This window comes from Mycteria americana, chromosome 2 (genome assembly GCF_035582795.1).
Source record: "Mycteria americana isolate JAX WOST 10 ecotype Jacksonville Zoo and Gardens chromosome 2, USCA_MyAme_1.0, whole genome shotgun sequence".
Lineage (NCBI taxonomy): Eukaryota > Metazoa > Chordata > Aves > Ciconiiformes > Ciconiidae > Mycteria > Mycteria americana.
The window spans coordinates 165,629,155-165,643,108 of NC_134366.1; the positions used below are offsets into that span (position 1 = coordinate 165,629,155).

A 13,954-nucleotide genomic window follows, 5' to 3' on the forward strand; every position below is an offset into this window, starting at 1 on the left:
AGCCGGAGAGAGGAGTGAGAACATGTGAGAGAAACAGCCCTGCAGACACCAAGGTCAGTGAAGAAGGAGGGGGAGGAGGTGCTCCAGGTGCCAGAGCAGAGATTCCCCTGCAGCCCATGGTGAAGACCATGGTGAGGCAGGCTGTCCCCCTGCAGCCCGTGGAGGTTAATGGTGGAGCAGATATCCACCTGCAGCCTGTGGAGGACCCCACGCTGGAGCATGTGGATGCCCGAAGGAGGCTGTGACCCCGTGGAGAGCCCATGCTGGAGCAGGCTCCTGGCAGGACCTGTGGACGCATGGATAGAGGAGCCCATGCTGGAGCAGGTTTTCTGGCAGGACTTGTGGCCCTGTGGGGGACCCACGCTGGAGCAGTCTATTCCTGAAGGACTGCACCCCATGAAAGGACCCATGCTGGAGCAGTTTGTGAAGAACTGCAGCCCGTGGGAAGGACCCACGTTGGAGAAGTTTGTGGAGGACTATCTCCCATGGGAGGTAGCCCACACTGGAGCAGGGGAAGAGCATGAGGAGTCCTCCCCCTGAGGAGGAAGGAGCAGCAGAGACAACGTGTGATGAACTGACCCCAACCCCCATTCCCCATCCCCCTGTGCTGCTGGGGAGGAGGAGGTAGAGAAAATTGGGAGTAAAGTTGAGCCCAGGAAGAAAGGAGGGCTGGAGGTAAGGTGTTTTTAAGATTTGGTTTTATTTCTCATTATCCTACTCTGATTTGATTGGTAAAAAATTAAACTAATTTCCCCAAGTCAGGTCTGTTTTGCCCATGATGATAATTGGTGAATGATCTCTCCCTGTCCTTACCTCGACCCATGAGCCTTTCGTTATATTTTCTCTCCCATATTTTCTGTCCAGTTGAGGAGGTGGAGTGATAGAGTGACTTTGGTGGGCACATGGCATCCAGCCAGGATCAACCTACCACACTCACATGAGCGGAAGAGTGCACAGGCAGAGGATTAAAATCCAGAGTATGTTTGTAGCTTACATAATTCCAAGCCTGTCAAAATTCATATCTATATTATTATCTGCCTATGTTACATAACACTAAGGAGCTCTGAGTTGTTTGTTCTTCCCCATATGCCTGAAATACATAAATAGTCTTAGAAATTTTGGACTGTATATTACATTATCACCAAGGAAAAACTGAGAATGAATGCAATACAAATTAAACTTTAGTTTTGGGGAATGTCAGAGGCAAACACCACCCCCAGCATGGTATCTGACCAGGCACACAAATCAATGCACTTTACTTGTTTACCAGTAAGGTCTTGCATTTCTCATTTGTTTCCTGACAGAATCTTTAGTCAGGTTAGTACCAGTGTTGCCTTTACCTAAATCATGGTATCAGGCCCTTTTTTCATGGCTCTCCCCTGGCTGAGCAGCAGCACATTGTTCAGCATTTCAGGCTGGGTCAGCTGGGTTTAAGGGTGGTCATATCTCCCCAGAAGCACTGAGCACTTGGCAGGATTGAAACTAGTGAGTTTACGTTTGTTTTGTTGTATTTGGTTTGTTTTTTTTTTTTTAAATCTAATTTCAAGGCAGTCTTTCTCCTTCACCTTTACCTAGGATGCTGGTTCAAATTAATTGAGATGCAAGGGAAGAAAAATCAGATGACCTCTTAAGTGTTACTGGAAGAAAAAATGGTGGACATTATCAGTGGGCATTATCTGCATTCATGATAATGCATACTTTGTTAACTTCAACAAATAGCTGAATCAGGCAGTAGTACTGCATGCTTGTGTTCAGTAATGATTTGAACTGCTTGTGAACATATTTATCAATGAAAACTAAGATTAATTAAGAGATTAAGGGAAAACAGATCACAGCACTTGATTTTCCTCTTGTATAAACTGTTGCAGCTTAATGAGTTTAGACAGACTTATAACTGATTTGTACCCGTGTGACTGAGATCAGAACCATTGTGCCCATGGATCCTATTGGGTACAGTAATAAACTGACCCCAAGGTAGACAATTCTTTCTGTTCAGAATTGAATTCAGTATTTTCTCTGCATGAAATCCTGGTCTCATAAAAATCAGTGGGAAACCTATTATCTGTACCACGATCAGAGTTTTACCCTCTGCTTTTTCTTTCATTGTATACTTTAATTCCTGGTTTTGGTCCAGTATAAGCAGCTGTCTGCATCTTGAGGCACAGCAAGATGGTCACAGGTATTGCTGCATAATCTAACAGTTCATTTAGTCTTGTAAGGCTTCTCTGAAGAGAAGATGCAGTATTTTACCTGGGAAAATAAGCCCTGTGATAAAAGAGAGTGTTTTGCCTGCGGGATCAAGAAAACTGTGTTGTCCCAAAGATTTGCTGTATAACCTTAATGACACAGTCATTAAAATTCTCCGTGTTCACCTGTGAAGTAATAGTTGTATACCCTTCATCAGCCGTAAAAGCCCTCATTCTCTAAGACTTGAAAGCGCTCTGCAATTCTCTGGAAACAGTAAAAAAATGGTGCCACACTACAAAGTAACTACGTCGGGCTGCGGCTCTCCCGGGGCCCGCTTCCCCCGAAGCCCCTCAGCCGAGCGGCGGCCCGCGCGGTGCGGACTCAGCGCCTGACGCCGGAGGCGCGGAGGGTGCGCAGCGCCGTGCGCGGGGGCGCAGCCGGCGGGGCCGCGGCCGGGCGCGGGAGGCGGCGGGCAGGCTCCCGCCGGGGCCGCTGGAGGGAGCCCCCGGGCCGCGCCGGCTTCAGCCCCGCGCCGGCTTCAGCCCCGCGCCGGCTTCAGCACCGCGCCGGCGGACAGCGCCCGGCGGCCGCGCTCCGCGCCCCGCGCATCTGGCCGCGGCGGGGGCGGGGAGGCAGCGCTGGCCGCGGAGCGTTCGCCGCGGCTGTGCCGCAGGGAGCGGGTCCCCGTCCCCCTCCGAGCTCCCCCGTGCATCGGGGTGGGGAGGAAGCCCCGGGGCGGGGAAGGATCCGGCCTCTCCCATAGCGGGTTGGAGGCAAAGGGCCGAAGCGGCGCGTAATTAGGCGACGCTGAGTGGGCTCTGGGAAGGCGGGAGCCGGTGTAAATCAACACCGACGTGTGGCAAGCTGTGCGGATCCTGTTAAGGAGATTTATATATGTAGTTCATGAAGGCAATCATCTGGCTGGTAATCTCTCATTGTGCACCGCTCAAAGGCAGTTCATTCACACAACCGGCAAGGTACCGGGGTGCAAAACGGAGATATTAGTATCTTGCCTAAGAAATGTCGTTAGGAATGTCTGCGGGAAATGCGCGTGTGTGTGTGGACTGGCTAAAGAGCCGTGATACCTGTGCATAATGAGATAGCAGCGCATTACTCATAGCTCCAGGATAGGACATGGAAGTAAATTAAGAAATCAGCATAACTCACACAGCTTTTGACCCAGCACTAATAGCACCAGCAGCGCATGGGAGTGGGACACGGCACGCGGCTGTAGTTCATTCATCAGCACGTTACCAAGAGTGGGGAAGAACTCTGTGCAGTCTAATTGTCTTACATGCATAGGGCTCAGCCAGGCACAACACACTGGGGCAGCTTTTCCCGAAACAGGGTGAGCCTGGCCTCTGGGAAGTGAGGTCAGGCCGCCCACAGCTAAGTGCATCAAGGAAGGGGATGGACAGGGGTGGGCAGGGGTTTCAGGAGAGCCAGGGTCTGAGAAAGGTCGATGTGTCCCGTGGACCACCATTATCAAAACTTCCAAATGCAAGATCAGCCACTTCCCAGCTGCACATCCCAGCATTCATGTAAACAACATGCCACCAGCACCACATTCCTCTGCACCCTCCCTTCTTTGGAGATTATCTGCCAGTACCTCCACCCCCTCTCCCTGACTCCCCGGAGCTAGCCAAATGGAGATGATAATCTGCTGTGCAATATTGGTAGCACAGAGTGACAGTCTGAGAAGGGGGGGGGGGGGGGGGAAGGGAGCAGCAAGAATTTCCAGGATTAAGTTGCCCTAGAAAGGCAATGTTTTCTTGCCTTTCAGGGATGTCGGGAGTTTGGTGCATTCTCACTTTCATGTGGAAGAAGCCAGGTGAGTGTGAAGTCAGGTTAGTTCTGGTTTTAACTCCTCAGACCCATATCTTGCCAGGTGCCTCTCAGCAGTTTGCACTGCACCACCAGTTCCCCATGTAACCTGTACTCTGACCTAGACATCACTTGTAAGGATGCAGCACAACGTTTGCCCCATGACCACCAGCAGAAAAGGCTTCTTGGTGCCCTCCAAAGACAGTCTAGGATCTCACACCAAACCTCCAAGTGGAGCTTTCCCCTGATTTCACTGGGGCACTGCTTTGCTCTCCTGGCAAAACAGCGGCATGCTTTACTCCTGTTTTCCCATAGCCCAGATCAAGCTGCGCTGCACATATGAAAGTACCAGTCCCTCCAGCAGATCCAGAGTTAAAACGCATGAGCAAGTAAAATGAGAGATGAGCAGTAGGAGAATTTGGCCAAGACAGAGTCATCTCATGCCATGGACCACTGCTGGAAGTAAGGAAGGGGAATGATAAATGACTCGTCCTCCCCACTTGCCCCAAGAGCTCCTCTCCCAAAGCTATTTCAAGGGCCAGCGTAGTGAATGTACAAGGAGACGGGACAGAGTGGTTAGGAAGTGTCCGCATCCCCAGCTTGAGGTGAAACCTTGAGATAGGCAGTGGGGGAGCGAGGAGAGGGAGAAGAGAAGGTTGCATTTTGCCTGTGGTCTCCCCTCCAGGTAATGACCCTCTGAGCACCTGACTAAAAGGGAGAGGATCTCTTGGGACACCCCACATCTCCTCTCACCCAGAGTGATGGGGAAAGAGGAAGGTTCCCACCCTTTCCTCACCACGGTACCTGGTTGAGGGAAGTCACGGCCAATCTGGGGATAACCAGCTGCATGACGAGCTGCAGGACAGAGGTGACCAGCCCAGCCAGGATGGCCCAGGTGAGTGGCAGCGGGAGCATGCTGTAGGTTGCAAAAAGCGTGAAGAGCACATAGCCAATGCCGTCCCCAAGGAGGCCACAGCCCAGGCCAGCCGCCAGGATCTGCGTGGCCATGGCCACCCAAGTGACCACACCGCTGTACTGCAGGTAGGTGTACGAGGTCGTGTCCTTCCTGACCACCACTAAGGCACAGATCACCACCTCAATGCCAGTGAAGAAGCCCAAGAGGATGCCCTTAATGGGGTCCATGGGAGCAGAGGCCAGGGTCAAGTGGAGGAACAGCAGGGTCAGCTTGGTCAGCACGTCCAGGATGTTCATGACCACCTCGGATTTGCGCCGCTGGCCCAAGAAGTAGCGCTGGTAAAGGCGCTCCAAGTCCCGAGACTTGAAGGAGTTGCGGAGAGTGGGGAAGATCACCCCGCGATAGGTATAGCCCCAGTTGAGGAAGAAGTCGGAGTTGCTGGGGGCACAGTCCAGGGGCAGAAAGCCCAGGTCCCCGCTGCTGCTCGTGCGCTCCGGGAAGACTTTGGTGCCTCCGTTGTTGTGGCGCTCGCCGCCCAAACTCCGGCCGGCCGACTGTCGCCGGAGGTGGTGGTGGTGGTGGTGCGGCGGGTGGGGGTGGTGGTTGGGGCAGCAGGTCTCCTCGGAGCTGAAGCCCTTGCCCCCACCGCTGCTGCTGCCGCCGCTGCTGCTGCTGTGCTCCTGGATGAAGCGCTGCTCGGTGATGTGGCGCACGGCCGTCTGCCACAGCAGGCGCTGGGGTCTGCCGCTGCCGGGGGGGGTCCTGTTGATGGTGTAAAGTTCATCGCTGTCGCTCAGGCACCGCACCTCCGAGAGCTCCATGGCGGTGACTGGCGGGGGGCAGAGCACCGGCGGGGGTGGGGTGGGGGGGTTCGTCTTTCGGGAGGGGAGCAGGGGGAGGGATGGAGCCGCGGGAGAGGAGGGAGGGGATGGAGCAGGGCGGGTGGCGGCGGCGGGGTGGCGGTGGGGGGATCACATTTATAGGCAGGCCCCTGGGTCCGGCGGTTTGGCTGGTTTGCCGCTGGGGTCCGCGGGGCGGCTGCGCCGGCTCAGCGCAGGCGGCCCTCGCCCCGCGCCCGCGCCCGCTCCCGCGGCGCCCCGCGGAGCCGCATCCCGCGGAGCCCGGCTGCGGCGCAGCCCCGGCGCCCCGGCGGGCTGGGTGCGCGCCCTCCTCGGGGCGGTGAGCAGGGAGGGAGCCGAGCCTCGGGTCCGGAGAGGAGGAGGGAGGAGCGGAGCATCTACGGGCGCAGCCCCGCTGCCCGGCGGGCGATCCTTGGCCCCATCCGGAGGCTGGAGGCGCGGAGGGGTGGGGGGGAGCCGCCTTGCAGAGAGCCGTTCACAGCGGGCAGCTCCTCTCTCCGGGGGTCCCGGGGCTCCTCTCCGAGGTCTGGTCCCCGGGAGCTGCTGTAATCCCCGCGGCTACGGTCAGCGGGAGCCCTGCCAGCGCGGGCGGGAGGGGAGAGGCGGCCGGGTCGCGGGCATCCTCGGTCACGGCGCCGGAGCCGCCGGCCGGGGGCTGCCCGCCCGCATCTCCCCGGCGGCGGGGCATGCCCCGCCGGGCGCGCAGCCCTGGCTCACGGGGCGCCTCTGCCCGGGGGGGGCTCGGGGCTGCCATCCATCGCAGACGCTCGGCTCGCTTGGTAAGGAGAAAAAAGGAGGGAAAGAAAGAAAGGAGAAAAAAAAAAATCCCACCAAAACCCAAGCCTAAAAAAAGCGAAAGAGCGGGGAACGAAAATCCCGCCCTAAACTCCGAGCTCTGGGAAGATCGCTGGGAGCATCCCAACTTCTCCGCGGGTCAGGGTAGGGAGGGCTCCGGCTCTGGGGCTTCCCCCGGCAGCAGGGAGGAGGGGAAGGAGGAAGGGGCGAGGGGCAGGCGCGCAGGGAGCGCGGCGGCTGCAGGGCTGCGGGGAGCCGGCGGCGGGTGCTGCCCCGGGAGCCGCGGGCACCCGCACGGCGGAGCCGCCAGCCGCCGCCGCCGCCGCCGCCGGAGTGGTGCTGCGGGCGGGCGGCCCGGGAGGAGGCAGAGCCCGGCGCGGTCAGCTGATGCCCACGACGTCGGCGGGGCTGCCCGCACCCCCCCTGCCCGGTTAAAGCAGCCGCAGCCGCCGCGCCGGGAGGGGGACAGCGGGCGGCGGCTCGGGAAGGGGGTGGCGGGGGGGCTGGGGCAGGTTCCCTGGTCCCAGGAGGCTCCTCCGTGTGTCACTTCTGTTTCCCCAAGCTGCACTTCTATAGGCGCTCCGGACTGTCCCGCAGTGCCTAGCAGATTCGTCCATCCGTTATGCTAAGTGAGAGCTGATGCTGAAGTCGGGCATCCCTCTGCCTTAGGCACAAGGGAGAGCCGCCTCAGGCCTTGCCTGGGAGTCAGCCCTCTTGCCCAGGATGGGGGAGCCTTGGGAACCACTCCGCCTCAGCCTGGGCGAGCTCAGACCCTCTGAGAAAGGTGCTATCGCTGCCAGGACTGTGGCTCTAACCGCCCTGTGTTAAGTGAGTGTGTTTGTATGTTTGATGGCTTCTATCCTGTCAGCATTGCCTGGATATCCGTGTAAATGGATACATGGCATAGCATACATAGCATACATTTACATAGCATATCCATGACTGGATAAAGAACAGAAATTGTCCCGTGCACAGAGACTGGAGTTAGAGCTGCTTCTCACTCCCTCCCGTTGGCAGATGAAATTGTCCCTGCTCCTCTGCCTGTGGGCTCTGTCCGTGCCAGCAAACCTGGATGCTTTGTGCACGGCGGCACAGCCTGGAGAAGTGGGGTGGGAGGTATCCATCTTTACCTCTCCCATCCCTCCTTTGTCCAGAATAAACCTTGTTAAAGTGGCTGAACTCTGTCCTGGGGGAAAGGCAGTTTTGGAGCTGAAATCCTGCTGCAAGAAGCAGCTGAAACAGAAATAGTCTACACATTAGACTATTGTAAATTAAGGGAGAGGTGTTTACTTCGTGTTTCAAAAGACAAGAGTGATGCCTGCTGAATTATTTGAGATAAATGTGCAGCTGCCTTCTGTCAGCAGTGAAGATGTGTGTGGACAGAAGCACTGCCTGGAAGGGAGCTGTGCTGCCCTGCTCAGAGCTCTGGCTTCTGTTGGGAGTCCGGGTGCTTGAACATGGCATGTGATGCTCGACTTTCAGTGGGCCTGAGCCTCCATGACTATCTGAACACCCCTCCAACTATCATTATTTAATTCCCCTTTTACTATTATTGTAAGGAAGGCGTGGAGATTTAGGAAGGATTTCACTGATTGTTTCTGTATTTGCACTACAATGGATTTGGGGACTCCAGCCAAGTCTGTGTCCCATGTGTGAGGCAGGTTTTGTACAGATATAAGCAGAGGAAATTCTTGTGCTCGTGAGCCCAGATAAGGAACAAGTGGTGCTTTTATGAATCGGAATGGGTCTTTCCTGTGGTTCAGCATGATCCTGCTAATCTGGAAAGGGTTAATACTAGTTTCACTAGACACACATCCTTACTCCTCGATAAAGCCCATGGAAATCGCAGCACTACTTGAAGGTGAAAATGTTACTATAAGTGGGGAAGTCTTATGTAAGTCATATATTTCTTTTATAAAAGAAATTATAATTATTGGTGGTATTACCCCAGAGCACAGAAAGAAAGCATCTTGCTCGTTCAGATTGCTGAACACAAATCATGCTAAATCAAAGGAAGAGGAGACAAATATGCAATGCAGCTTAAGGAGACACCCGTTCAAAGGAGATAAGATGAAGCCAAAATAGGGAGCTCTCAGTTCTCTAATGTTGCTGTAGTCACTGAGTCACAGTGCTGGAAGGCTCCTTGGGCCCCATGGCAGAGTGAGCTCTACCCCCACCATTGTTCCTGCGATGGAGGCTCTGTACCTCCTCAGGCAGTCTATTTCTATGGTTCTCCATCCTTATCATTTTCATGTCTAACCTGAATTTTCCTTGCAGCATTCACTCAGCACATCACTTCTTGTCCTGTCTACCATGGACAGGGAGAACAGATTATCCTGGGAGTAGTCTATACATATTCAATGAATGTCTCTTCCATCCGTTCCCTCTTCCCCTTCTCATTTCTTAAGCTAAACAACCTAATTTCTGTCATTTTTTTTCCCATGGGTCACATTTTCTAGGTCTCTGAATGTACTTTTTGGTTTGTTCTGGGTTCTGTACACTTGCTTCATGATTATTTTTTTTTCCCCTCTGTGAGTTGCCCACAACTCAGCTCAGTTCTAAAGTGGAAAGATTTCTTATGTCTAAAAACTATGTCTTATGATCTGCACTCCTATTTATACATCCTGTGAGATGTCTGCCTTCCTCCCATCACAGGCTTATCCACAACTGATGACCTACTGAAACTTCTTTGCTGTCCTCAAGGCCTGGGCAGGTGTTACTTGCTCCATATGTGCACAACAGCCTCCATGAAGTATCTCGTATTTTCCCTCACTAAAATGCATTGTAGCTTTTACATCCTGTATGCCCAATTTGCTTAGAACATGTTGAATACTAAACCTGCCCTCCTCCATGCCAGCAGTCCTCCCCAGTTCTGTGCCGTCTGTGTGTTTGGTGAGCCTACTCTCTCTTCAGTGGTGATGGCAAAGTAGTGGAGTGCACTTAGGTAAAGGTCAGTGTTCTGCACATTTCTTGCATGTATTTCTGAATCTTAACCTCAGAAGTACTGGACACCTTTGTGCAGGGCTATCAAGAGGGGACAAGATCTTTCTGAGCATAGGGACCCACTGCAGCGATGCTCTGGGCTCTGCAGAGTGAGGATGAAGGCTGACCATCCTGGAGAGCAGGAGAAGGATGAGACTGCCGAAGCCCTGGTTGCCACTGATGGGTGGATGAGCTGAGGGTCCAACAAGGTAATTTCACTCACACCTCCTGAGTCCTGTAAGTCCTGATAGGGCTCAGTTGGTCCTAGGTTAGTACCGTGCATTATTCAATCTTTGTTGCTATTGGATTTTTTTTTTAATAGAGCTAAATGACTTGGCAGTGTCACAAAATCACTAAAAGCCATTTAAAAATAATACTGTCACTAGAAAGCTTTTGAAGGATGAAATCACGCAGAATTCATTCCTCTTCTGTCACCTGAAAGTTTATGTCACACTCCTCTCCTCCTTCCCCCTCTCTACCCACAGCAGTAACATTTATGTAGAATTTAATGTTATGATATTTAATCATGCAAATAATGATCTCATTCACTTTAGTGGGACTATTTATGTCCTCAGGATTGCAAGCCTGGCACTGTGCTCTGCAAAGCAATCCAGGGTTCTCCAATAAAGGTAGCCTCAATATCTAACACATTATGAAGGAACACTTGTGTTACTGTACATCTTCTTTATTTAAATACAGATTTCACAGAATAATTAAAAAAAGGGAAAGTGAACAATCGACATACAGCCTATCTATCTCTTCATGCACACACAAAATGTGAAACTTCAGTAATGATGGAAATGACAGAATACGAACAAATTAGCTTTGATTTCCTCCTTACCTGTTTGGGGGTTTTTGTTGTTGTTTTGTTTTGTTTTTCCTATAACTCCCTCTTTTTTTTCTTTTCTCCTTGGCAACAACTTAGACATTCTAATAATAATGAAAAAAAAAAAAGAACTTCTGGTATTGATTGAGTCTTCTTTCTTAAAACCTGTCTATCATTTTTCTCAAATTAATGCATATCTCAACGTGATGTCTGCATGAAAGCAAGCATGGGTATAAGGGAATGGATTAAAAATTGTAACACTTGCTAGTAAAAGCACTCAGACTGATTAATAAAAGCCATGGTAAAAGAAAAGCAAGGCTTCATTGACTGAAAGATCAGAGAGAAAGAGGATGAGGACACATAGCTTAACAGATGATGGAAACAATCAACATTTTCTGGGGTTTGCAGATTATTTTTCTCAGTACAATGAAAATATCAATGAAATATTTTAAAGTTTGCAGGCAGTGAAACTAAATTATTGCATACCTCAATGATACTATAGGGCAGGGGAAAAAAAAAGAAAAAGAAAAAGAAAAGAAAAAAAGAATGAAAAAATAAAGAAGAAAATTTAGATCAGTTATAGTATAAAGAGGCAGCAAAAAATGTCAATTTTAATGTCTATAGTTTAAGAGAAAATTTTTACTTTTTAAAAACTTAAAAAAAAAAATAATTTTTCTTTTTTCTGTGCATACTATTGCTTCTTCATGTTGTGAAGCAACAGTTCCCTCATATGCAAATGAATTTCTTGTTCTCTCTCCCTCCCTTCACAGACACACATACCCACATACAAGGGTCAGAAGACAGTCTAAGCATGTGGATTTTATGGCGGGAGATAAGGGGCTGGAGATGAATAATTCACCTTTTAACCAATGGGTGGAGCTGTGTTTTCCCCCTCTCTCTTCCAGGTCTACTCCCTCATCCACCCAGCTACTCCAGTTTTTAAAATGGATTAGCAGCTGTGACCATCACAAGTCTTTTATGTATGACCTAGTAGGCACTGGTGCTGACCAGGAATATATTAGCCAGGCTGTTTTGTACTGAAAAATATTGGTCTGTCTATTCAAGCAATTGTTGCAGTTTTCCTGAAAATTAACCTTCAGAAAGGCATTAACATGATGGAAAATTTCAACTCTTAGGAAAAAAAAACCATTTTTGAAACAGTGATTTGAAGTTTTTAATTTTCAAATGACTCTTTCAATTTGTCATTGTGGATGGCAGTTTTTTTCTGGAATCAGAGAAGAAATATGACGGAGTCCCTAAAGCAAACAAGACTGAATAGAAAAGAAGACCATTCTTCTTCTTTGGGAAAGGAGGGCCTTTATCCTAATTCAAAATCAAGTGCAGTTTCAATAATTTGAAAAAACTTCCCAAAACAGAACTGCTGTCCTTCGGATTGCTCTGTGGGCTACCCAGAAGTTTCCCTCCACCCTTTCACCCTTTTCCAACCAGGTTTCAGAGAGCAGCTGTTTCTTTGCTCATCTCTCTCTTCTACGCATGCCATCACTCTCCCGTAATGCTGTTAAGACTCGTGAATCCCTGGAGCACCTGCATTGCTGAATGAATAATACTTTTTACAAAGCAGTAGAAAGTTCTTGATGCTTTATGAGATTCCTTTGAAGAAGAGATTTTTTTTCTTTTAATACAGAAGACCTTTGACTTGCATGTTAATTGCAACAGAAGTTAAAAGGAAATGAACTATTAAATTAACCTCTCAATGCACTACAAGCGAAATTTTTATAATCTACAGCAGACAAACCATTCACAAGCTTTTTATTCTTGATTTGGTACCTGAAGCAGCAAGTGGTAGGAGTGATAGCCTGATGGGTGAAGCTACAATTGAAATTAATACTAGAAAGGAGACTTGAATTTGAGACATTCAAAAGAAACTAAAAATCTAAAAAAGCACATGGAAGGCTATTCTGTATAATTTTTTCACTTGGAATAATAATTCTTATCCCTATGTAGAGGTTTTCACAAGCAGATCTCAAAGTGTTTTTCTTGTTACAGCATGGAGATATTTCCTGTGGATGTATACAATAAATCTAATTAGTCTGCAAACAGGGAGCTGCTATATTGCATGAGATTTTAAATCCATCCAGATCAGCATCCTGCAGTTACTGCAGTATAAGACATATCCTAAGAGGAAATCCCCCTGTCAGCCAGATCAAAGCGGGGAATGTCTGGTAGGGTTGTGTATGCATGTGCTTATGTGCGTGTATTAAACCTTGGAACAGGAACAAAACCTAGAAACATTCAACTTTCCAAGGAAAAGGAAATTCCTTTTTGTTTCTTCTCCTTCTTCTTCTGTCTGGGGGAAAATAATTCTATTCAATTTTTAAATAAAATATGAAGCCAACTTTTCAGCTCCTGGGAACTCCTTTCTTCACATCCCTGTTTATTTCATGAACCAGGGACCTGGAAGCCCTGGGACTGTGGCTTGGGCTTCCAGGGATGTTGGGATTGCAAGGATGGTAAAAGCTACAGAAATTCTGAGAGTCTGGGCCGAAAAAGACTTGTACTATGTTATCTTAGATGCAGAGCCCCTGAGTTGAGTTCTCGAGCAGCTCTTTATGGAGCTGACAGGATGCCAGGCAGGTTTTTGAAAGAACCTGGCTTATGTTTCTGAAACATTGCTTGATCAGATGTTTTGCATATGCGAATGTGTAGGACTGTGTTTTGCTGGCCTGCAGATAAGCACAAGGTTTAATTCAGCTGGGTTCCTAAGAAGTACTTTTCCTCAGCAACAAAACTCTTGCCCCCCACTCCCTTACCTTCTATATGAAGGTTTCTTGCATTAGAAAATGGAGACTATGTAAAATAACCCTTTAAGTGACTTGCTATATCACAGAGACAGCACTGATGCCTGGTGTGTTGATATTAACAGTGATTTATTTCAAACTGAGCTCCCATCATAACTGAAGCGTTTTAATCTGCTCATTGCCAGTCAAGCTGGGGATGGTAGGTGTTCTTAGACAAAATGTTTAGGAGGAATTGTTGACTCATGGCAATCTTTAGTCATTCTCTGAAATGATACCATTAATGTGTATGGGATCGGCAGAGTACTTGTTTCTCCATTCTATTATCTTGTTTTTACATTCAGCAACATCTTCCTTGGCATAGGGGGAGGATAACAGATTCATGTTTGAGCAATCAATTTGATATTGCATTTCTCTAAATCACCAAAACCTGTCATTTTCTAGCGTTGCAGGATTTGCTGTAGCAGATTAAATCTGGTCTCCATTTGATAGCAATGGCATGTTGTTGGTGCTCCAGATGAAGATTTAAAACTGACCTGTAGGTGGTCTACCCTACACATGGTCTTCTAATTTGATCTTCTCTTACACAACTAGAAAAGGCAACGTCAGCCTTAAAGGCTGCATCCACTCTGTTTTCAACATTGTGAGGTTACTAAGAGCCAAGGAGAATATCATTTCATTGCCAGGTAACACAGGGATCTACAGAACATCCAAAACCCTTTTCCAGGAAACAGGCATGGAGAATGTCTATGACACCTATAGGGCTCTAAAGCTAGGTTAAATAGCTTTATATATGAATCAAACCACA

The 13,954-nt window shown here is 49.4% G+C and overlaps 1 protein-coding gene across 2 annotated transcripts in view; it reads right to left on the reverse strand.

The window, feature by feature from the left end:
* Window positions 1-6,902, reverse strand: part of ADCY8 (adenylate cyclase 8) — a 132,529-nt gene extending 125,627 nt beyond the window's left edge. For both annotated transcript variants that reach the window (XM_075495274.1, XM_075495273.1), the window contains exon 1: window positions 4,816-6,902. In XM_075495274.1, coding sequence (XP_075351389.1) covers window positions 4,816-5,748 — 933 coding nt within the window. In that variant the 5' untranslated portion in view covers window positions 5,749-6,902. The remainder of the gene's footprint in view (window positions 1-4,815) is intronic.
* Between the last annotated feature and the right edge of the window lie 7,052 nt (window positions 6,903-13,954).